Consider the following 23,244-nt stretch of genomic DNA (forward strand, 5'->3'; position numbering starts at 1 on the left):
AAATAAATAAATAAATAAATAAATGTAATGTTTTTTTTATTTTAAAAAGAGGAAGAGGTCAAACCTGTAATTTCACAATATTTTCCTTAGAATAAAACCAAACAAAGGAAAAAAGCGTCAAAAGAATGAAAGATCACAGGAGTACCTGAATGGTTGGTCGTGTGGAGGTATGTGGCAATGACAATGAATTCCAGGCAGTGCATGTAGTATTTCACAGCAAGCTGGCTGGGGTCAGGGAAGAAGTACCCAGGGACTACAACTACATAGGTAAGGCATTATTTCTTAAACTAGCCAGGGAATACAAGGGTAATCACTGAATTATTTTTCTTAAATCCTTTTTAGGGCTTAAATGTTTTATGTATTTTAAAATACAAGGCCTACAAAGATATGACAAAATAGTGTGTGACTACTGGCCACAATCCATGGGCCACTAATGAGCCTAGACCAAGTAAGAGGGACCTGGCATTTTCTTGGTTGTCTAAGACCTACAGAGAGGCCACCATGGGGTAAGCTCAATCTCCAGGGGGAAGTTCCATTCCCACCAGCTTTCCCCATAGCAAAGAAGTACTCTCCACCCCAGTCTTACAGACTGTACCAAGGCCAAAGGACCCACTCCTATAGACTAATCCCATGATCTGAGAGGTTTCAGGATCAGAGTCCCTGCAGAGACTTACACAGATTTGTGATGTTCAGTAAGGCTTGGGAACACAGATGGCCAGAAAAGAGGCACCAGGCTCAATCTCAGGCTGCCTCCCCCATCCCAGGGGACTGACCCTTAGATGACCCTACCACAGCACATTACACTCAGCTCATGCTCCTGCAGAATTTATCACAAACTCCATGAAAGCCAATCACCAAGATAGCATGGATTCAATTTCCCTTCTACACAGAACCCTCTCAGGCAAACACCCCACAATGACAAAGGAAAACAGAAAAAGGAGGTCTGAGCGACATACGGCTTAAACCCACTGAAAAGTTTCCATGCCAGGTGGACAGACACTGCATGTAAAAAGGAATTCTGTGGCACAGCTGGCCACCACCCATGCTCCTAGAAGAGACCTCCAGCATATACCCACCCACCCCATCCTTCCCACACAGGGTTCCTGCACCCCCTGGTTGGGAGTCAGTAACTGTCAGAAGTCAAATGCAGTAATTTGGAACCACGGGGTAGAGTTATAATGAACACAAGTCCATTTTCAAGGCCTGCTTCCCTTCCCCCAGCACAGACTGGAAGCAACTTGAAGACAGACATCAAGTCTCCTTTCCCTCCATATCCTCTGAACCTCAAACAGTGCCTGGCAGAGAGCAGGCTTGATGCAAGCCAGCTACCAGAAGCATTAGATGAAAGAATGGTTTGGGCAGGACAGTGCCAAGTCTGAGAATATTCCAGAAGAGTCAGATACTGCTACAGCTCCCTCTTTGCAGACCAAGATCCTTAAAATGCTTTTTGAATGACTGTCCCTTCTCTAGGCTGGTGGGAGAATTATTCTCCAAACAAGCAGTTGCTCGACAGCTGAAGAGCCATCTCTCCTTCCTGAAGCAAAGAGCTGGCATCTACTCATTCCTTTGAGGATCTACTCACCCCTTTATTGGGAAATATAAATGTCAAATGTTTGTTGAATTAACTCCTTGGCTGATTGGCCAAATGGGGAAGGAACTTCCTGACAGGAAGCTCTGTGGCCCTCCTTCCTCTTCCCCTATCCCTCTACCAGCCCACTCCAGCAGCAGCCTGGCCCCAGATTCACATTCAGACCAGGGAGCCGAAGGCAGAGAGCAATTCTGGCAGCAGGCACTGTCAAGAGCTACTGAGTGGTATCTTGGCTTCCGCTTTCTACCCAGTGTGGTGCTTTCCTCAGGTTGGAAGCAGATAAACAAGGAGACAACAGAGTATAATACACAAAAACCACGAGGCTGGCCAAGGTCTAAATGTCAAAATCAAGTCTTGGGTGGTAGGGGAAGACAAAAAAGACCATCGCCTCCATGACCTTCTGGTCTCTCACCTATATGCTGGAGGCTAGAACTAGCTGATGTCGTCTCAAGTTCAATGGAGTAGTTACACACAAGTTCAACACCACCTCTTACCTACCTCACTATACTTCTCTGACCCCTATCCACTGATCCGAAATGGGGATTCCTTTGTCTCCAAATACTTTACCAGAGCCTATGGTTCTAAAAGTTAACAACACCTGACCCCTTCTTCTAAATGTAAATCTCAGCAATGCCAAATTCAGTGTCTCATTCTCCAACCTGAAGCAGCCTATGCCCAACCTTGGTCAGGTGTAAAGGTTTTCAGAATCTGGTGGTCATAAAATGTTCTTATAGAAAACTTGATCTGCCTTCCATCTCACATAAGTACTACTGGAGAACCCCTCTCCTGAGTGTGTGGAAGGAGCCCCAAGAGAGGCATAGTGCTAACCTCTCTCCTCCCTACTCCTTGAGGAAGAAGGAATCACTGATTAGCTTGGTGAGTGTAAGGAAAGAAACAGCACGCCCAGCTCACCCTTCCTCTCTCCTACCCTTTTGTGATCTGCTTAACTGCCCTAAGTGGCAGGCCCCATGACAGGCTTGTCCATCTACAAGCTGGGTAAGGAAGTCTATCAAATCTGGGAGTGAAGTTCACCAATCCTACTGGCTCCAGACCCAAACCCCATAAATGCTATAACCCAGCATTTATCAGTAATAAGGCTGACACTCTGATCTCTACCCTAAAACACCCTGTGTCTCCTTGGTTCTGCTTCTCAGGCAAGAAGGGAAAGTGTTATCCATTTCTCCAAGTCCAAATATTATACTGATTAAGAGACCACACACCTCTACCACAGGGCCCAGTGGCCTGCTCAGTTACAAGAATGTAAAGTTGGCTGAAAGGCTTTGTAGGTACAGTGCAATCAAGATCAAGGTCTCCTCCTGCATTATGACTCTGGTCAGATACTGACAGTAACACAAAAGTAACAGAAACACTCGAGTGATGCTGAACTAATCTCTGTCTCTTACAGTCCCCCAAATCTTACCCATCAGCCTCAGCCAAAATTACTTTGTCCCCAAGAATATATATTTCAATCATAACTGATACCTTTCCACACTCAGCTTCAGCAGCTGCCTTAATATATTCAACCTCACCTACTTGAGGCCACTCTCCACTCCTGTATGCCTCAGGGACCTTATCTGTCCTAGGACATCTAGAGTTAGACAAAGAAGTAAATAATTATAGATAGAATCGACAGGTTTCTTACTAACACAGAGAGAAGGTACATAGAAGGAAAGGGCAAGAGCTAAACCAGAGTCTGTGGTGTTGGGCTGAAGTTGGAGATGTAGGCATGAACTTGCGTTTGTGTTGTTTTTATTTTAATACACTCACACATATCCATGTGGTATGTTAGTATATATCCATGTATTCCCTCACTATCTTCTGGAACACCCTACAGGAAATGGCAGCCCAGTTACAGCAAGCATTCCTAGCACATGTGTCTCAGCTTCTAATTCCTAGTCTCCAATAAAAGGAACCAGGCCTCCCTGGAGAATGGACTGGGCAAGGAAAATACAAGATGAGTCTGGAGCATCTTGTGATGCCAGAAAGAAAAATTATGTTCCAAACATGGCAGGGGCACAGCAAAAGGATGCAGGGCCAACCTGACAGAGCACTCAATGCCAAAGTGAGAGCCATTTCAGCAAAAAAATAATGATAATTTTAGATATAAACGAGAAGGGACCTTGGACTATACCTCAGACATAGATATAGTTCATAGAAAATGACAAATGTCTGTGGTTCCTACTGCTGAAAATAACTGAGGAAGAAAGGGGAATTGTTTCTTACAGAGAATTCCACTGAATAAATGTAGAATGAGATGAGGAAAGCTGGAAATTATCAATTTCTCCATTAAAAAAAATAAGGATCAGTCTGGGGAGATGGCTCAGTCAGTAAAGTGTCTACTGTGCAAGCATGAGGATCTAAGTCTAGATCTCCAGAACCTACCTAAAGAGCTGTAACCCCAGTTCTGCAGAGAAGAGATAAGCAAATCTCTGAAGCTCACTTGCCAGCCAGCCCAGCTGAATCAATGAGCTTCAGGTTCAATGAGAGACCTTGTCTCAAAAAAAAAAAGTGGTAGGCTGGAGAGATGGCTCAGCAGTTAAGAGCACTGGCTGCTCTTGCAGAGAACCAGGGTTCAATTCCCAGCACTGTCTGTAACTCCAGTTCCAGGGGATCCAATGCCCTCTTCTGACCTCTGCAGGCATTGCACAACACAGATGCACTATGTGCAGGCAATATACTCATACACATAAAATAAAAATAATAAAATATTTTTTAAAGCCAAAGGTGGACTGTAATCAAGGAAAGGCATCAACCATCAACCTCTGGCCTCTCCACACACGTGTATCCACATGCACATATGCGCATATCCATATTAACAAGGACATATACCACACACATAAATACACACATACCACCACCACCACCACTACCACCACCACCACCACCACATGCACACACAAAAAATAAAAATAAGTATCAAAACAGCCTTGTGTTTCAAGATCTCATCTCCAAAGAAAATAACCCACATGCTTAGTAAGCTGAGTTTCTCCTCTCCATCCTTGCAATCAGCTAAGGACAAGGTCATTGCAGAGCTGCTTGCCATGAATTAAGACCAGGGGAAATGGCTCCAGGTTCAGAATGGTTCCCTTTCAACCCTGCACCATCCAAATCTCTCCTTGTAATCATCTCAGGCCCTGGATTTCTGAATCTTATTACTTCCCTTGAGTTACTGGTCCTTCTGTGACCTATCAAAATGCCAATCACATTTTAAGCCCTAGCATCTTTCTCCAAGAGTTCCCAGTATTATCAGGACTCATTGGTCACTATTAACAATAAACACAATCCACCTTAAGCAAAAAATGATTTCCTACAAGACATAACTGAAAGGCCCAGTGGAAGGCTAGCTTCAGGCTTAACTAGATCTAAGGACTCAAATGACCCATCTCTTTACAGTACCAGCTCCACCACAGTGACAAGATGGCTGCCAGCAGAGATAAGCCAACAGCCTACACTCTCAGCTAACTTAGCAGAAAGAGAAATGTCTTTGACCTAATGCTCACTGCCCAGCACTGGCCCTCAGGACCATTGCTGAATCAATTTCTATGGCCAGTAGAAAGGACTCCCCTAACAGCCTGGCGAACACAAGTGGAGTAAGCCCTGTTCAAAACTCATACAATATACATAAAATATGATAGATCTCCAAAGAAAAGTCTACATGTTGTCCCCTATGACAAGAATGATTCCTGAGTTACAAAATTAACAAACACCCACTATAGCCCAGTCCTTCATTCAGAATCACTTCCATCCTATCACTGCCAGCCTTTTGCCTAGATTATCTACACTAGCAGTGGCTTCCTTCTGAATGATGGACAGGCCCAGTCACACAAATCTCAGTTTACAAGTATCCCAGGAACCAGAAATCCAGTTCCCCAGAGTCCATCCCATACCCTGCTGCTTATCAAAGTGCCATGTGCCCCTAGAACTCACTTCTTCCATGAAGCCAGCCTTCCTATGCCAACCTTGAGAGTGCTCTGCGAAGTCACAGCCTGCTCCACTAGTGTCTGACATACTCTAAAACATAGAGATGCTGGCTTGACAGGTGAGATAATTATCCTTGCTCATTCACTTATCAGCCACAATGAAAGAACAGTCCTACAGTATTTGCTCATGCTCATTTGTACCTGCTGGATCTCCCTTCCCAGGTGCAATTCCCAGGGACCAGCCTATACCTGTTATGTGGTATATCGAGCCACCATACACTGCCCTCTCATCAAATGCCTGGTTGTACTTTCAAATGTCTGTCTATAAACTAAAGACAGGATCACCAGATCCCCAAAGCTTTTGGTGTCTGAAGGAGCTGTGGTATGTCTTTCAGATGACTTATACGCTGGAAGCCAACTCTCTTCACAGCCCACTTGCCCCTCAGATTCCCCAAGGCAGACCTTACCCTGAGACCAGCCTGGACCTCTCTGAAGAATATCACTCTGGAGGATTCCAATGCCCACAGCACAGATAAGATAGAGGAAGAAGATGGGGAAAAGCAGAAGGCACTACAGCTCCGAGAAGGGGCTTTGAGGTCCTACAATGAGCCTAACCTGTCATTCATCCATTTGTTCAAGCCTTTATTCAGAACAACTATGTCCTGGGTACTTGTATAGGTGCTGCAGACCTGGAAACTCACAGCATATACCAGGTCTCTGTCCTCGTAAAGTACACCTTCTAGGAAACTGCTGGCATACTTACACATCTGCTTCATCTTGCGCTGACTTCAGTGGTATCTACACAACCCTCAATAAGTGGAATAACCATCTCTAGTTTACAGACAAAGAAAACAGCTGGTCCACAGGGCTAGATGACCTTCACAAAGCCCAGGCACAAACTCTGGTCTTCTGAATGCAAACTTTCTTTCTCTTTCTGTGGCCTTTCCGAAGGCCAAGGAACAGCCTGGCACTGAAATGGACATTAAATTCACTCCATCCAAGGCAGTACTGCCGAAGACAGAAAATGCAAAAAGAGAACCCCAACCCCTGATGTAAAGGAGACAACAGTCTAAGAGAAAGGCTGGAACTATCATCTGTGGCAGGAATAAAGACAGAGTGATTGAATTAAAGGAAGATAGCTCCGGAAAGATACACAAGAAATGATGACTGCCTCCAGGCAGGAAAATTGGGTACCTGAGGAACAAGGGTCATTTTGTCTGTTTCAAATATTATATATCTCGAATTGTGTATATTTGAATGTGTTTCCCATTAAATAACACTTTGAAGATGCAATCAGCCAAATCCTGAATGTGGAAATTCTACAGGATAAATGATCTGGTTCTTCAACAAGGAAATAGCTAAATAAAAAAATAAAATAAGATACAAGAAGAAAGAAGAAATGTTACCTATTTTAAAAGACTTAGGAAATGTCAACAAAATGTAATATATGTACCATGTTTGGATGTACATTGGAACAAACACTATAAAAATACATTCTGGGAGCTGGGGAGATGGCTCAGCAGGCAAGAGTGCTTGCTGTACAAGAATGAGGATCTGAGTTCAAATCCCCAGAATCCATGTAAAAATCCAGGTATGGTATGGACCCCTGTAATCTCAGCACTGTGAACAGGGAACACACGGGAGGATCACTAGGGCTTGCTGGCTGCCAGCCTAGCTCCAGGGTCAGTGAGAGACCCTGTCTGAAGGAAATAAAGTGGAGAGTGACAGAGCAGGATACACAACATCCTCACACACACAACTCACACATACTTACAAATAAATATTTTTCAAAGACGTGGGGAAAATTTGAACATGATTTAGCAGCTAGAAGTTATTAAGGAATTATTCGTATTGTTAAGTATGACTGCAATATTATGGCTTTGCTTTTCAAAGGTCTTTCTTCTACTAGAGACACATACTAAAGAATGTATGCATAAAACAATATGGCACCTAAGGCTGGAATTTAAAGACTTCAGAAAGAGTAAATAAAATAGGGAGCAGACAGCAAATAAGACACTGATCACGTTTCTGCCTGGATTAGCCTCAACTCCGCTCTCTACCTTTATAGATAGTTGAAATTTCCATAATGAAAAGTTTAAATTTAAAATTTTAATTATCCCATATGCAAAGGATCTCTGAAAGGTCAGCAGCACAGAGGGGAGGTGTCCAAGCTGAGCCCTGAAGCATAACTAGGAATTTTCTAAGGACAGTCCAGGCTGTGGAGACCATAGCCGGTCTATCCCCAACCTCTCTATGCTTGATCGCAGGCTCAACATCTGATACATCCTACCAAACACTGTCTTGCTGGATCCCTCAACTCTCTGGGATCTCCAGTCATAGCATCTACATCAACTGCTATGTTCTGACTGAGGAGAGAATGTGTGGAGTCCACAGCTCCACTTCTACAGGAAGCCCCGAGTGGCTTTCAAAGGACAAGAAAGCAATTAACTTCTTTCAGTTGGATTTTACCTAACAATGCAGCTTAGAAGTTATGAGAAGCAAGGGCCCACAACCCCCCAGCCCCACAAGGCAGCCCACAGTGGCCTCCCCAGCGGAACCTCATAATGGCCTCAGTACAAAGAACCCAGCTTGATGTGGGATGGCAGACCCACTCAGATACTAAGACACCAGCACAGGAATGAGGAGTCCTCCACTTCCTCTTTCTAAACCCCTATGGCCAGTGGCTACTATATCAATACCAATGCTGTGCTCAGCCCACCTCCAGCTCTCCACAGGAAGTAGATTGGCTGTGCTGCCACTTCAAACTTAGCCCATCCTGGTCCAACTCAAGTGGGTCCCATGGGTCCCTTACCTGGGATCGAAGCTGCAAATACTCCTTTGAGCCATATGGGACTCTTCTCAGGGAGGTGAGGTAGTCATAACTGATGACAGCTGTCTGTGAACCAAGGGAGGGGGAAATTTAGCACCGGGAACATCAAATATCATACTTCTTCCCAAGTCCTACAGCAGTAGGCTCTGACAGGAGCTTCTGGGTCTACAGGAAGGGTTGGTCCCACCCCTTGGATGCTCAGTCCCCAGACTTTAGCCTGAATACTCCTTCCTGGTCATCAGGACTCAACACAGAGCGGCCCAGTGTCAAGTTGCCCCTGTACACCAGAAACTCTCTGTAACTGATAATAACTAACCACCATCCAAACTTGTTTGTTTGCTCCTTGTGTGCAAACTGTCTGAATTTAAGTTCAGACACAACGGGTAGGCCTCCCCACTCATCACTTTTCCCTAGTACCTATTACACTGCCAGGCATACCAGTAGACAGTAAATATTGACTAAATGAATGCTGTTAATCCATCTCTCCCTACCACAAATAAGCACTGCTTTATATTTATGCTTATTCTAACAAACTAAGTTTCGATTCTAGATTCTCTGGCCAAAACCCTTAATGAGTTCCCTTATCCATGGTCAGTCAGAAAATCACAGACTTTCAATATGTCTTCAGCATAGAGGAGGAATATCTAGCTCAAACCATCCTTTTAGGACTGAGCAACTAAAGTTCCAAGAGTTATATTCAATAGTGTTCATTTGTCTGCACTCCCCAAAGTGCAATTCCACTCCATATGCACTGACTGAGCACCAGCAACCAGCACTTACTCACTGAGTGGTATACCAGGATGGTCAGGACCAGAACCCTTCAAAGAATGTAAAGCTTACTGTTAGGCCTGCCTGCCTTTCTGGGTCCTTTTCCTTTTCTTTCTTCCATCTTTTTATCTTGGATGTGGGCCAGAGCCTCAGTATATTTTCTCTGTCTGATACTTTGGACGTTTCACTTTTTCTCTAATGCTCCCCTCCTACCATGTGGCTGACCTCCATGATGTCTTAACCCAAAGGCCATGGATTTTTTTCTTTCCTCTTCTCTAACTCCCTCCTCTGGACAGATGCTGAGATTACAGTGTGTCTGCCCTGGGGTTTTTCTTTTAAACCCTAATAAAATTGCTCTGAGCTTCAAAAAAAAGGGGGGGGGAGAGAGAGAGAGAGAGAGAGAGAGGAGGGAGAGAGAGGAGGGAGAGAGAGGAGGGAGAGAGAGGAGGGAGAGAGAGGGGAGGGAGAGAGAGAGAGAAAGAGAGAGAGAGGGAGGAGGGAGGGAGGGGGGAGAGGGAGGAGCAAGAGAGCACAATGCACCACTTAGTGGCTGGTTTGGAAAGCAGCAGCTGACACTTTCCTTTGGGCTACTCAAGTCCCTAAGGTGCCACTGAAATACTGCTCCCAAGAGATACTCATCCCAACTCCCAGGCCCCAAGGCACACTGATATGTCTAATCATAGCAGCAGTCCTGACATGTACCCGGCTTCAGGCTGCTTTTGAATCCATTCGTGTGTACACCCCATGATCAGAGACTCCCTCAAAGCTGAATCTAAGTGAAACAGTCTTTTCATACCCTTCAAAACATAAAAGAAGACAGTCAGGCATGGTGGCACACACCTTTTATCCCAGCACTCAGGAGGCAGAGGCCAGCAGATCTCTTGTGTGTTTGAGGCCAGCCTGGTCTACATAGCGAGTTCCAGACCAGCTGGGGCTACAGGGAGACCCTGTCTCAAAAAGACCAAAAAATTAAATAAAATAATAAAATAAAATAAAAAATAAAGTAAAATAACATTAAAATAAAATAAAATAAAACACTGGGCCCCCAAAGGCAGTTGGTAAACACTTGGAGATGGTTTCATACTTCATAGCCTGTTAATCCAAAGCCTGTTTGCCTATTTGAGTTCATAACTCAGTTTACCCTCTGGGACAGGCACCATGTCAGTGGCCTCTCTCTGAGCCAGGCTCAGGAGAACACTTTATAACACCAAGTCCTAAGAAAATAAAGGAAGAGAGCTACATCCTGATGCAGAGCCACATCAAGGAGAGAAACTGAGCAACTGTGATCTTGCTCACTAGGCAGCAGGTAAAAGAGAAAGTTTGGGGCACACAGCCATCTCCCTAGTAGAGAGACTGTATGGCAGTGTCTGGGGAGTCACTGTCAGCAGAGCTAAGAAGACATGATCACACCAGGATGATATTGCTATTGAACTGCTGGAGAAAACCTCTAAAGTCAAATATTCAAGTCAGATTCTCTGTTAGGGGATGGAAGTGGATTCTCAAAGTTCTCCAGGTCCCAGACACATATGAGTTGCGCATTCAGAACTACTCAAATTAGCTCACCGGAACAAGATCATTTGCTGGCAGAATTTTTTTCTTTTTAAAGAGGAAAGATTTCTTCATTTCAGGGGTGGGGGGTGTTTTCTGAGACACAGTTTCCCTGTAGCCACAGCTGGCCTGGAACTCACTATGAAGACCAGGTAGCCTTGATCTCATAGAGATCTGCCCACCTGTCTCCCAAGTATGGGAATTAAAGGTGTGTACCACCATGCCCAGCTAAAAGACTGCTTTTGATTCATGGTATTTGGTATCCAAATGCTTGGACCATGGTCACTTGGTCACATAATCTTGGGCAGAACATCATGGTGGGGGCATGTTGTAGGGGACACCTCTCAAGTTCACCTCATGGCTGACAGGACATGGAAAGACTGCAGGCAGAACTGAATCTGCAAAGACTTCTTTCTACAGAGTCTCTGCGCAGCATTTCCTGAGGAACACTTCCTCTCAGTCATCAGTACAGCAAAACACAAAGCCTCAATGTGAGGGCCTCAGAGCAGAGACCTGGTGCAACCTCACTCAAATGCAGGGGTTGCATACACAGGAGTGAAGGCACGTGAGGATGCAGTCATGACTAAAGCTCTGTAGACAGACATAGAGCTCTGGAACACTTGCATCTCCAACTCCATATACATCAGTATACCGACCTGCTACACCACCTACAGAACACCTTCAACTTATACTGTTCTTCCTCTGTTACCACAAATGAGAAAAACCTACCGTAGCAACTGCTCTGCCCACCCTGACAGGGCCAAAGTCATTAGGGTCCAAGTAGCCGTTACTGTAGAGGTAGATACCAGAGGAAGCAAGAGCCACACTAGTCCAGGAGGCAAGCTTGAGAGCTTTTCCCGCCATGTCCCCAGATCCTACACAAGAAAGGAAAGTCAAAGATTAGCAGTTATAAGTTTCATAGTGAGTCAATCTAGAATTCACATCCCAGCTCTGCCACTTAAAGACTGTATGACCTTGTATCCTTTTCTTAATCTCATGGTGCCTCAGTTTCTTCATTTATTAAAAAAAAAACAATAGTGCATACCTCAAAGTTATTAAGATGAAGTGGAATCGTTACATAAAATGCTTAACGTAGCACTTAGCACAAATCAATTCTCAAAGTCCTTCTTTCAACAGTGCCAGGTTCTAGATACAGTGGAGAAGGTGAACAAACCACAAGCCTTGCCCATGTGGCACTTACACTTTAGGGTGGGATGGCAGAAAAGCAAAAGGCAAAAGTATGTATAATATACTATCAGAGCTGCTAGGAAGTACTAGGAAGCCAAGTAACAAGGGCTGAAGGATCCGGATGAAGGGTGCATTTTTAGGTAGGAAAAACGGGAAGGGCATGCTAACCACTGCCACTTGTAACTAGTACCATCCCAGCACACAGCCACAGGCATCATCAGCCTTGATGCACAGGTCAGAAACAGGCCCCTGCGAAAATGCTCGCTGGGCAGAGACAGCCAGTAGTCCCTCCATATCTGGCTGATATTCAAAATAGTGACTTCAGTTAGACAGTCTCTTGTCTAGACTATGCTGCTTGACAGTAAACACCATGATTGATGGGTCACATACAGTCCTGTGGCTACTACTAGGTACCAATCGCATACTGTTGGCTAGTGAGACCTTTCTCTCCTTACTTGCACCTGCTCAGTCCACCAGGTAGCTGGCTATACAGTTTTTCTTTGGGGTCACTGTACTCAATGTACTACCTCCACAACAATCCCCAAGTCGTCTATATCCAACTAAAGCCCTTGACCCAGCCACAGGCGCCAAAGGACAGGCCCCACACAGAGAGGTGCATCACCAAGCCTCCTGCCAGTGCAAAGCCTACAGAGATGCGGCAGCAAGATGCAGCTCGTCAGCCTATGTGTTTCTGCTCTGGCCTGAGTCTGTGGCTATCATCACCCTGTTCTGTACCTTGGTTTCCTCTCTGTGTACCTTGGTTTCCTCTCTATGTAGAAGCTACAAACAGCCTTATTTTCATTTTCTCTATAGTCTGACTCAGGATTCATAACACAGACAGAGGCTTTTCTTTATTCACAAAGTACATCTTTTTATGTTCTTTTACTTTCAGTTTATATTTTATGGGGTTTTTTGTTTTTGGTTTGTTTTTTTGTTTTTGTTTTTGTTTTTGTTTTGCTTTTAGAGACAGGGTCTCCCTGTAGCCCCAGCTGTCCTGGAACTCGCTAGGTGGACCAAGCTGGCCTTGAACTCACAGAGATCTGTCTGCCTCTGCCTCCCAAACGCTGAGATTAAAGGCGTGCACCACCATGCCTGGCCTCAACTTACATTTTATACCATTTCTTTAAACAGCATATAGTTGACTTTTGAGGCTTACATTTAATACAGCTTGCATATCTGTATTGGAATTTACCACCTTCTTCCATGCTTCCTATGTTTCCTACCTGTTCAGCAGCTTTTTTTTTTCAAGATTTATTTTATTTACATGTATGCGTGTGTGTCTGTGTGTATGTGCATATGTGTGCAGGTGTCCACAGAAGCCAGGAGAGGGCATCAAAGCTCCTGGAGCTGGAGTTGCAGGTGGTTGCGGGCCTCCAGACATGAGTGCTGGGAACTGAACTTTAGTCCTCTGTAAGAGCAACAAGCACTCTTTACCGCTGAGCCATGTCTCTAGGCCCTTTTCTCCTTCCTTGATTCTTTGCAGACTCAGTGCTTTTTAGAATCCCATTATCTTTCCCTCTGCAGCCTTGTTTTCCTAGCCCAGCATTTGTAAAGTATAGTCAGAGAACACCTGAACAAGCACCAGCCTGCACACCATTTCAAAAACGCAGGTTCCCAGCTCTTACCCTATGGCCCACTGACGCTGCCTCGAGGGTAAGATTTGGGAATCTGTATATGAGTAAGAGAGCAAGTGATTTTAGATGAACAGGAGTTTGAGAACACTCTTCCTTCTTTTCAAGACAGACAGGCCTCATGTATTCAAATTCATCAGTAAAACCAAAAGCAGGGCTCCCCTTCCTCAACCCAAGTGGCTGTATTCATGACATAAGGGTGACTGCAAACAATTTATTTTTATTTTATGTGTATGAGTTTTCACCTGTATGTATAGGTATATCCATGTCCTGCAATGCCCACAGAGGCCAGAAGAAGATGTCAAATCCCCTGGAACTGGAGTTATGAATGGTTGTTAACTGCCATGTGGGTCCTGGGAACCAAATCCAGGTTCCCTGCAAGAGCAGCAAGAGTTCTTAACCACCTCTGAGTCATCTCTGCAGTCCCTCAGTCAACACTCTAATAACCCTGTTGGACAGTAAAGTGTCAAGTTGGGTTGAGTCTAGAATCCAGCAGGTCTGGGTTTAAGCTGGCACAGCCTCTTTCAAAGCAGGAGGACCAGAGGCAAACTGCCTCATCTCTGAGCCTCATGACCTCCAGAAATGGGATAACAGCAGTAGCATCTACGTGATGGGGTGGGGAGGAATGAAATAAACCACATTAAAAATAATGTTTAGCAAGGTGCCACCCTCACAGGAAGAACTCAAGGGTAGCTGCTATCCCCTCCATCACTGTTCTTTCTTTTCATCACCTCCTTACCAACACCAGACTTTGGCAAAAATCCCCTTCCCAGCAGCTACATGCCCACTCTAACCTTCCAACACACCCACCTAACCCCACCCTTCACCTTGTTGTGCACAGCCTTGCCCTGAAGTATGCTCTGTTAAAAGGTGATATGCTTGACTCACCCTCCACTTTGTTTCTGCTGAGATACAGGTTCCTTGTCAGACCCAGATGTGGGCCTTAAATTAGGCTGAGTGACCTGAGCTCCTTACACATTGTATTCACTATTGTACACATTGCTGTGTCAGCTTAAACTCAGGCCTACATGATTCTAGACTCAACCTGATACTCTGCTGTCTTGACAAAAAGCAACTTACAGAAGCAATGGTTTATTCTGGCTCTCAACTTGAGGGTACAGTCCATCATGGTGGAGAAGTCACGGCAGCAGGAGCCTGAGGCAGCTGGCTACACTGCATCCATAGTCAGAGAGTGATGAATGCTGCTGCTCAGCATTCTCATTTTTTAAATTTTTTTTATTATTTTTATTTCATGTGTACTGTCTGCATGTATGTGAGTGCACCGTGTCATGCAATGCCTTGGAGGTCAAAAGAGAACACTGTATTCCCTTGGAACTGGAGTTAAGGACAGATCATAGCAGCCATGTGGGTGCCGGGAATCAAACCTGGGTCCTCTGCAAGAGTAGTCAGTGCTCTCAATCGCTGAGCCATCTCTCCAGTCCCCTTTTTCATTTTTAATCAGTCTGGGACCCCAGCCCATGGAATGGTGCAGCCCATATTTAAGGTGGGTCTTCCCACGATTAATCTCTAGAAACTCCCTCACAGTCATGCCCAGAGGTTTGTTTTCATGGTGACTATAAATCCCATCAAGTTGACAAGCAAGATTAGCCATTACATGCACACACAGCCTCCTAGATTTGAGGAGTCACAGGAGGTGTAATTCAGGGGCCTTCCTGTGGAGCACTCAGGAAGCCCATGCTGAGAAGGCAGAATGAGATGAATGGTGGCTGAGGACCCAGCCTCTGGGGCTGGGTAAAAGTCTAGCTCATCACCTATATGACCACAAGTAAGTCACAACCCCCATGTAATCAGTTACACAAAGAGAGCCCTGAAGAGAAGTGAACTTACAGGATCATCACAAGAATAAGGTGTGATGGTTTGAATGAAAATGTCCCCCATAGGCTCCAAGTGTTTGGACATTTTGTCCCCACATAATGGTGCTGTTTTGGGAGGCTTTTAGAAGGTGTGACTATCCTGGAGGAAGCACATCACTGGGGGTGGGCTTAGAGAGTTCTTAAGCCTTGCCAGATCTCCAGTTACTGTCTTGCTTCCTGTGCCTGCATGATGATGAGAGCTTAGCTGCTGCTGCTCCTGCTCCAGCCACCTCCAGCCACCACGCCTCCCTGCCATGACAGACTTTAAGTCCCCTGGAACCATAAGTGCAAATAAACTCTTCCTTCTATAAATTGCTTGGGTCAGTGTTTCTATCACAGCAACAGAAAAGTGACTAATACAGTAATTGGTACCAGAGAGTGGGCTGTTGGCTGTGAAGAACCTGACCATGTGGGGTTTTGAAGAAATGTGGAAGACTTTGGAAGTTTGGGCTAGAAAAGTGGTTGACTGCTGTAAGCTGAGCTTAAATTAACAGGTCATTCTAGTGGGGGCCTGGAAGAAAGCAGTGCTGAGAACAATGTAGTTCCAGAGGGAAATAAGGACTTAGGCTGAACTTGGGACATTCTGGCAAAGAGTCTGGCTGGAGTCTGCCCTCAACCAAAAAGCTTGCCTGAGGCTAAGTTGAAAAGCAATGGACTAATTTCTCTGGCAGAAGAAATTTCAAGGCAGCCTAATGTAGAAATGGTGGTGTGGCTATTAATGGTGAATATTATGCAGATCTACAGAGAAAGTGAGCAAATGGGGCAGAAAAAAAGTTTGGATTGAAAAAGAGCACTAGGAAGATAAATGTTGGAGCCCTGGCATGTGATGGAGAGGATCCCATTGATAAGGAGATTAAAGTGATTAAGGAGATTAAAGTGATAAGGAGGGGCCTAGAGATTCAAACTTAAACAATGGAGAGAGTGCCTCCGGGGCAAGACTACACCCAGTTAAGCCTCCAACTTGTGAAAGGAAAATGCTGCAGGGACCACTGAAGAGAAAAGCTTCTAAAATGGATAAAACTTACAATCAAACTTGGCATTGTTCACCTGGTGCTGGCTTTAGAGGCATGAAAGATGCAAGCGTGAAAGGATCATCAGTTCTTCCTCTGAGGTTTCAGAGAGCTGCTGAGGCCAAGCAGCATGCAGCAGGGGTTCTTCTCCCTAGAGAAGGCCCTGATAGACCACTGAATGAAGCTGTGAAGGTGAAGCCTGGTTGAGCAATGGCTCATGACCATATAAAATGCAAAATGACGTTTGTGATGCCAGAGCTGTGAGGCATCTGCCAAGAAGACCTGAACACAGGGAGTACCAGCACAAGAGAGAGAGGTGTGTTGCACGCAGCAAAGGTAGAAAGACTGAGCCATCTAAGCCCTTTGGAAGCCCCAGAAGTTGGATGTGGAGCTCCTGGATTTGGTGTTTGCCCTGCTGGTTTTTGGTCTTGTTTTGGTCCGGTATTTCCTTACTATGCCTCCATTCCTCCCTTTTGGAATGGTAATGTGTATTCGGTTCCACTGTATGTTGGGAGTATGTAATTTGTCTTTTGATTTTATAGAGGCTTACAGTTAAGATATTTACCTGAGTCTCAGAAGAGACTGTGGACTTTTGAATAGTATTGAGACTGATAATGACTATGGGGACTTTTAAGGTTGGACTAAATGCATTTTACATTTTATATGGTCATGAGCCTATGGGGGCCAGGGGGTGGAATGTGATGGTTTGAATGAAAATGTCCCCCATAGGCTCCAAGTGTTTGGACACAAGGGATGCACTTTAACCTGATGTGTCAATCAAACAGAAAATGAGATCTTCTTTCCTTGTTATTTCAACTTCATGTCTTCATCTCTGAAAAGTGAAAGAAGGCTGGTGGACTTGCCTAGGTTTGATCCCCAGCACCTAAGAGAGGAAAACGTTAAAGAACTTAAATGGAGGAATCCTTGGTCCCTTAGGAACCAGGGCTTGGCACAACCTTGAATGATGACTAAGTGGGGAGATAGGCCCACATGAACTGCTCAAGCATTCTCATTCCAAACTAACTTTCCCTCAGCCACCCAGCCTTCCCTTTGCTGCTCATGCCATTACCCTCAAGTGTACTTATATCTTCCCCCCCCCATATGTAGCCCAGACTGGCTAAGAACTCATAATCCTCCTGCCTCAGCCTCCCAAGTACTGAACTGCTAGGATTACAAGTGTCCCTATAACACACATTCAGCCTTCATTCCTACCTCTTTCATCTACCAAAATGTCTAGATTCCCTACCAAGGTAGTCAAGTCCACTGCACCTGCAATCTCCCAAAATCTCCCTCCACACTCAATCCCTCATCATCCCTCCATGAAGCCACAAAGGAGCCAATCACTCAGAAACCATCATTCTTCCCTCTCTTGTCTAATTAAGCTCTGCTTTTATCTCTAACGATCTAGTCCTCCATCTGCCTCCTCCACAAGATGCAAAGGGCAGAATTTGTTAATAAACGGATGAATAACCAAAGTCTATTGAATGCCTATAATTTTATGTTGCCTCAGCACCCACTTGGAATATAGATTTAATTTTCTCATGCCAGAAGCAGGGCTTGGTCACCCCAGAGATTCCAGTTCTCACCTCCTCCTAGTTCATAGTATAGCTGACCCTGATAGCTGTCTCACACAAACACCTTGTGGTTGTGTGGAACTGCCTGTGCAACAACAGTCTACATGACTAGCCCCACTGACCCCCATGCCTGGCATAAGCGACCATCCCCAGGTTACAGCATGATCTCCTCGCTCTAAAACCACCAATTAGAACTCCCGAAGGGAAACCTGCTGGCCTAAGTCCTATGAGGCTTTGACCCACAGATATCTGCTTGCTTTCTCTCTCACTCTCACTCTCTCTCTTTCACTCACACACACACACACACACACACACACACACACACACACCCCACCTGCTACTGGATGAGCTTCATGATGTCTTTAGACCTCCCAAGTCCCTCCCCCTTCCTGGCACCCCTCCTCTCTTCTTTCATGAATCCGAATGTAGTAAAAGGTTTCTGTCACTTCTTATATTTGGCTGAGCTGCCTCCTCCGTGTCACACTGACCAACACTCCCAAACTAAACTACTTTCCTGGTCAGAGAGTTCCTAGAGAATAGGCATCTTGGAAGAAATACAGGGAACACAGGTCAGACAACAGTGTCTCACATGGGATATTTGGGTATCAGGCCTCTGCCAGGATAAGGAAGTAATTCATGAAAGGCACATCCATCACCAACTCTCTTGGACAGCCATCAGGTCAAGAGGAGAGTTTATGGCCACCACTACAGAGAATTTCAGTATGAAATGTCCCTCCACAGGTTCATGTGTTTAACATCTGGACCTTAGCTGCTGGAGCTATTTGGGCAGGCTCTAGAAATATAAGAAGGTGGGGCCTAATTAGAAAAAGTAAGTCACTGGAGACTTTGAAGTTTATACTGGTCCCTGATCATTTCCTCACTCTCTGCTTCCTGTCCACCAAGAGGTAAGTAGCCTTTGTCACGTGAACATTTTTGTTTATATTAAACATCATAGCAATGAGAAAAAGAACAGAAAGCCCATGAGACCAAATTAGAAATAAACAGTAAGTCAGCTAATGAAGTGAATCTTCCCCCTAGTTGATTTTTTTTTTTAAGACAGGGTCTAACTATGTAACCCTGAACTCAGAGAGACCTGCCTGCCTCTGCCTCTCAAGTCCTGGGATTAAAGGTGTGGCCCACCACACCCAGCTTCTCCCAGTAGATTCTTAACAAGGAAACTTAGGTCTAACTACGCACTCCTGGGCTCTACATGCTCTAAGGTTCTCAACTCACTTATGAAAAACCAAGACCTTAGAGGATATGCCTTCAGCTTTCCCAGAGGGTCCCAGGCCCTTCTGCCCTGCCCTCTGCTCACTCTATTGCAACTTGGGAGTTTCCCAACATGCCAGGCACTGCACCCCAGAGCTTCTGCACTTGCTGTTCCCAGCTTCCTTCAGGCTGTAACATGCCAGACTTTAGCCTGGTATACAGTAGGTGCTCCAAAAGCTTTACTAACCAAATTAGTCAATGAATGGATCAGCTATACCCCAAGAGGCCTATGCAGAGCCAGTAACAACACAGGTCTCCAGATGAATATGCCCTGACCTCCAACTCCATAGCTATTCTCTATCACTCCCAGCAACACCCCCAGCCCTTGCTCTTCTTCACCCCACACTCTCATTGTAACATTCTCCACAGCAGCCCCTAATACACTGAGGTCTCCCCATCCTTGACTACCTGTGGGAAGGAGCAGCAAGGCACCCCATTTTCAAGCAAATGTCCTCAATGATAAAAGTGGTGGAAATTGAAATACATAAAATAGATGATATAAGAACCAAACTGTGTCTAAATAGATTGAAGTTGCAGTTTTCCATAAGGCGTCAGTGAGTCTTTAACATGCAAATGAGCTGTTTCCCTGAGGGTATTTTCAAAGGCCTGTCAGGTGTGAAATATGTCTGTTGATGAAAAACACCTTTCCTTATTAAACCCTCTGCTAATGAATCACCTGCCTGTTCTGTTTACTTGCCTTGACTTTCACCTGAGTTACCTCTCAGACGACCACATACCTTGTAGGAAGTCTGAGGCCACCAAAAGCCTAAAACCTAATCACTAGATAACATTATGAGCAATAACTAAACTTTACAGAGTCCTCTACACTCATCTCATTAATATTCCACACAGCCCAGTGAGATGCAACAAGTATCATCCTCCCAGGTACAAAGCATAGAGAGGGTGTGTGATGAGCCCCAGATGGTTCAGCTGCTTAAGCAGCAGAGACACAACATGCACAGGACCCTCCCACTATAAATGTGCAGCCTTACACTTGTGTGTGTGTGTGTGTGTGTGTGTGTGTAGGTGACCAAGGACATTACAAGGGGTGTCGGATCCCTTAGAGCTGAAATTACAGACACTTGTTCTGAGAACCAAATTTGAAACCTCTGTAAAAGCAGCAAGTACTGAGCTTTATCTCCAGCCATCGCCCCCCTTCTCCTTTTTTTTTTTTTTTTTTAAATAGCACATGATCTCTTTGATAGGGACACTTGGACTTCAGAACACTAAAGTCCTTACGACTGGCCTGGAGTAAATACAGCTGTTGCGACAGGGACTATCATTTCTGACCTGCCACCATGCCCCCAAAAGAGCCAAGCCTGTGGAAGGAAGGGTTTGGAGCTCTGGAAATCAATAGCATGTCAAAGATCAAGCAATGTTCCTCACTAATAACAACCAATTCAAGGCTGCAGACTTGGCACAGCTGTTTAATTGTCAAATCAATAGGAACAATGAACTCTGACTCCCTGAACCAGAGCACATCATAAAACCATGCAACAGGAAGTTGAACAAGTAGAAGCACTCACTGTTCATGGGGGTCAATAAATAGGCCTTTCCAACTACCACTACCTACTGACCACTTCCCATGTCACATTCTGGAAATATAGGCCTGGAGTTACCTCCTCCCTGCTCAGTGAACAAGACAGTGACCACTGAAGAAAGACACTTAGGGAGCTAATTCCATTCAGCCCCGAAAGTGACCATAGCTACCTCCCATTTCCTACAGAGACTATTAGGTGGATAAGCACTTTTTCTTTTTTTCCTAGACTGTTCCTCAAACTAGAAAAGACCTAAAAATACTGTTGGAAAGTACAAATAAGGTGAGTCAATACCCAGGGACTATATAGTTGGCTGAGAAGGCTCACAATCTTTCCTGTCCTACAGATAAAGTTCAATGCAAGAGTGAATTTTAACTATATTTCTTTCCTTAGTGCTTAATAGCCAGAAGTTATTTGGATCAATACTAATTAAACAAAGAAATCCCTGACCACTGCCAAGGATCCGCAGCAGATAAGGAAAATAAATCTCACCTAGACAGAGTAGAGAAATCCTCCATTCAGTTCATCTTAGAAAGGAGGACTCAGAGCAGTATCAGGCCAAGTGCAAAGGACAAGCAGCAGCAGATAAGTGACAGGAGTGAGCATCCAACAAGTGCTTAAATAAATATCTCAGGAAGCCCACACAACCAGATTCTGAGGAATTTGCCCAAGGAGTTAAGAGGCAATGGTGCAAGAGCTTGAATCCAGGTGTGTCTGCTCCAATCAACAGAGCAATGGGTGGACAAGGACAGACAGCTTCCTGGGTGCTAAAGCAGCCTGTGGCTCTGCCCTGAACATCATCGAAACCTTAGCGATTCAGTGTGCTGGCCTACTGGATGCCTAAACAAAGAACTCTTCTTCATAGGTCCCTTGTCTGACAATAAAAGGGATGGGGGAGGTATATTTGGAAAAGAATAAAATGCAAATTCTCTTCACAGAAATCAAATCTCACACCATGAAGACTGTTGAACACTGGCCAAGCAACTAATGCAATAAGACAAATTATGAGATAAAATAGGAAAAATGACACAAGTGAAGGACATGAAAATCTACATGTAATGTAGGAGAAACTGACAGTGCGCAAAGCAACATCCACTCAAGCTACAGTTAAATAGCAAAACGAGACAACAAGAACAAAAACATAACCATAACCAAGTGTGAAGTTTCTGGATTTTTTTTTTTTCCCTATAAAATAGTGGCATTCAAATGATGGCTCCCAGACTAGCAGCATCCCAACATACGGATTCCAGACTTCAAACACATACCAGAATCAGAAAATGAGGGGGGGTGGAGAATAAGCAGAATTCTGTATGGTAACAAGCCCTTTGCATACTTCCACTGTACACTGGAGTTTGAAAACTACCACAGCAAGAAAATGCTTAAAGAACAATTGTGACAGCACAAAATCTAATTCCTATCAAACTCTTGAACACCCAGTAAAGTGCCCAGCTTCCTACTGAGTGGGCAGTAAATGCCACTGCAGTCTGGGAGAGTGTACTACTGGCTTCTCTCCACACACCAGCAGGAAGCACAGGGCATCTGCTAGGTGCTGGGGTAAGTAGTGGGCTGGAGCCAGCTGCAAACCTAAAAGGAGGGCCTGGATATCTGGGCTGCCCCCAGCTTTTCACCACGCCACACTGCCTACCCCAGATACCTCCTCCAGGGAGCCCACAAGGCCACCAGGATGTGAAGACTTCTGGCAGAGCCAGCAGCGGTCCCCCTCCAGCTCCGCCTACTCGGGTGCACGGAAGGTTGGGACACTCAAGGGCAGTCCACACTAATGCCGGCTCCGGGACCAAACCAGAGTCACAACGGAGGGGGCAGGGCACTGCGAGTCCCCTGAGCCACGTGGCCCCGCTAGCACCGGTGACAAGGTCACACATGGAACAGTGAAGCCTGAACCCAGCCAGCGCGGAGCGCAACTGCACCGCCTCCTCCGCGCTCCACGTGCCGTGCGATCTGGCAGCAGGTCCGCCCCGGCTCTGTTCCGGACTCGGGAGCCGCAGCTACTCACCCCGAGGGACGCACCACCGCCCTACCGGCTTCCCCACCGCAGCCCCGAAGCCCGGACTTCGCAGGAAACCGTGCCTTCGCCACCCCGGCGCTCAATTAGCCGGCACCGCGCGGCCTGCTGGGAATTGTAGTTCTTGGTTCCTTAGGCTGGGAACCTGCTGGGCAGCCTCCATCCAGGAGATGCAGTGGACTCGTACTTTCTGCATCATTTCTTTGCCTGGGATACGTGCTCGGAGTCAGGTCAAGGATTCGTGTTTAGTGGAGCATACAAGGATAGGCCTGTAGATTTTAAATAGAACTGTTGCCGAATGGTAAGAATGCGCAGATTGATCTAAGTTATCTGAGATCCTGGTTGACCTCTATTGACCGAATGAATATTGACTTATAAGATGTACTTGGGAGACATTTATGCCACATTCATTCTATAAACATCTGAGACTTTTTCCTTCTTGTGGGGCGGGGACAGAGATGGGGTGGAGGGTTGATCTGTCAA

The 23,244-nt window shown here is 45.4% G+C and overlaps 1 protein-coding gene across 12 annotated transcripts in view; it reads right to left on the reverse strand.

Moving 5' to 3' along the window:
* Adck1 (aarF domain containing kinase 1) overlaps positions 1–22,840 on the reverse strand; it is a 130,973-nt gene extending 108,133 nt beyond the window's left edge. For 7 of the 12 annotated variants that reach the window (XR_003850619.1, XR_003850618.1, XR_003850617.1 and 4 more), the window contains exons 1-3: positions 22,393–22,683; positions 11,384–11,529; positions 8,321–8,404 (exon numbers count right to left, since the gene is read on the reverse strand). Coding sequence is in view for 2 of the 12 variants with exons in the window: in XM_017799845.2 (XP_017655334.2) it covers positions 8,321–8,404; positions 11,384–11,529; positions 22,393–22,621 (459 nt within the window). In the remaining 10 variants the exon portion in view is untranslated. Of the gene's footprint in view, positions 1–8,320; positions 8,405–11,383; positions 11,530–22,392; positions 22,689–22,752 lie in introns of those variants that run through there. The other 5 variants (XR_003850623.1, XM_029566922.1, XR_003850627.1 and 2 more) reach the window with 4 other exon arrangements.
* Positions 22,841–23,244: the final 404 nt, after the last annotated feature.

Source organism: Nannospalax galili, unplaced genomic scaffold (genome assembly GCF_000622305.1).
Source record: "Nannospalax galili isolate Female #2095 unplaced genomic scaffold, S.galili_v1.0 scaffold330, whole genome shotgun sequence".
In the NCBI taxonomy this organism is placed as follows: Eukaryota; Metazoa; Chordata; class Mammalia; order Rodentia; family Spalacidae; genus Nannospalax; species Nannospalax galili.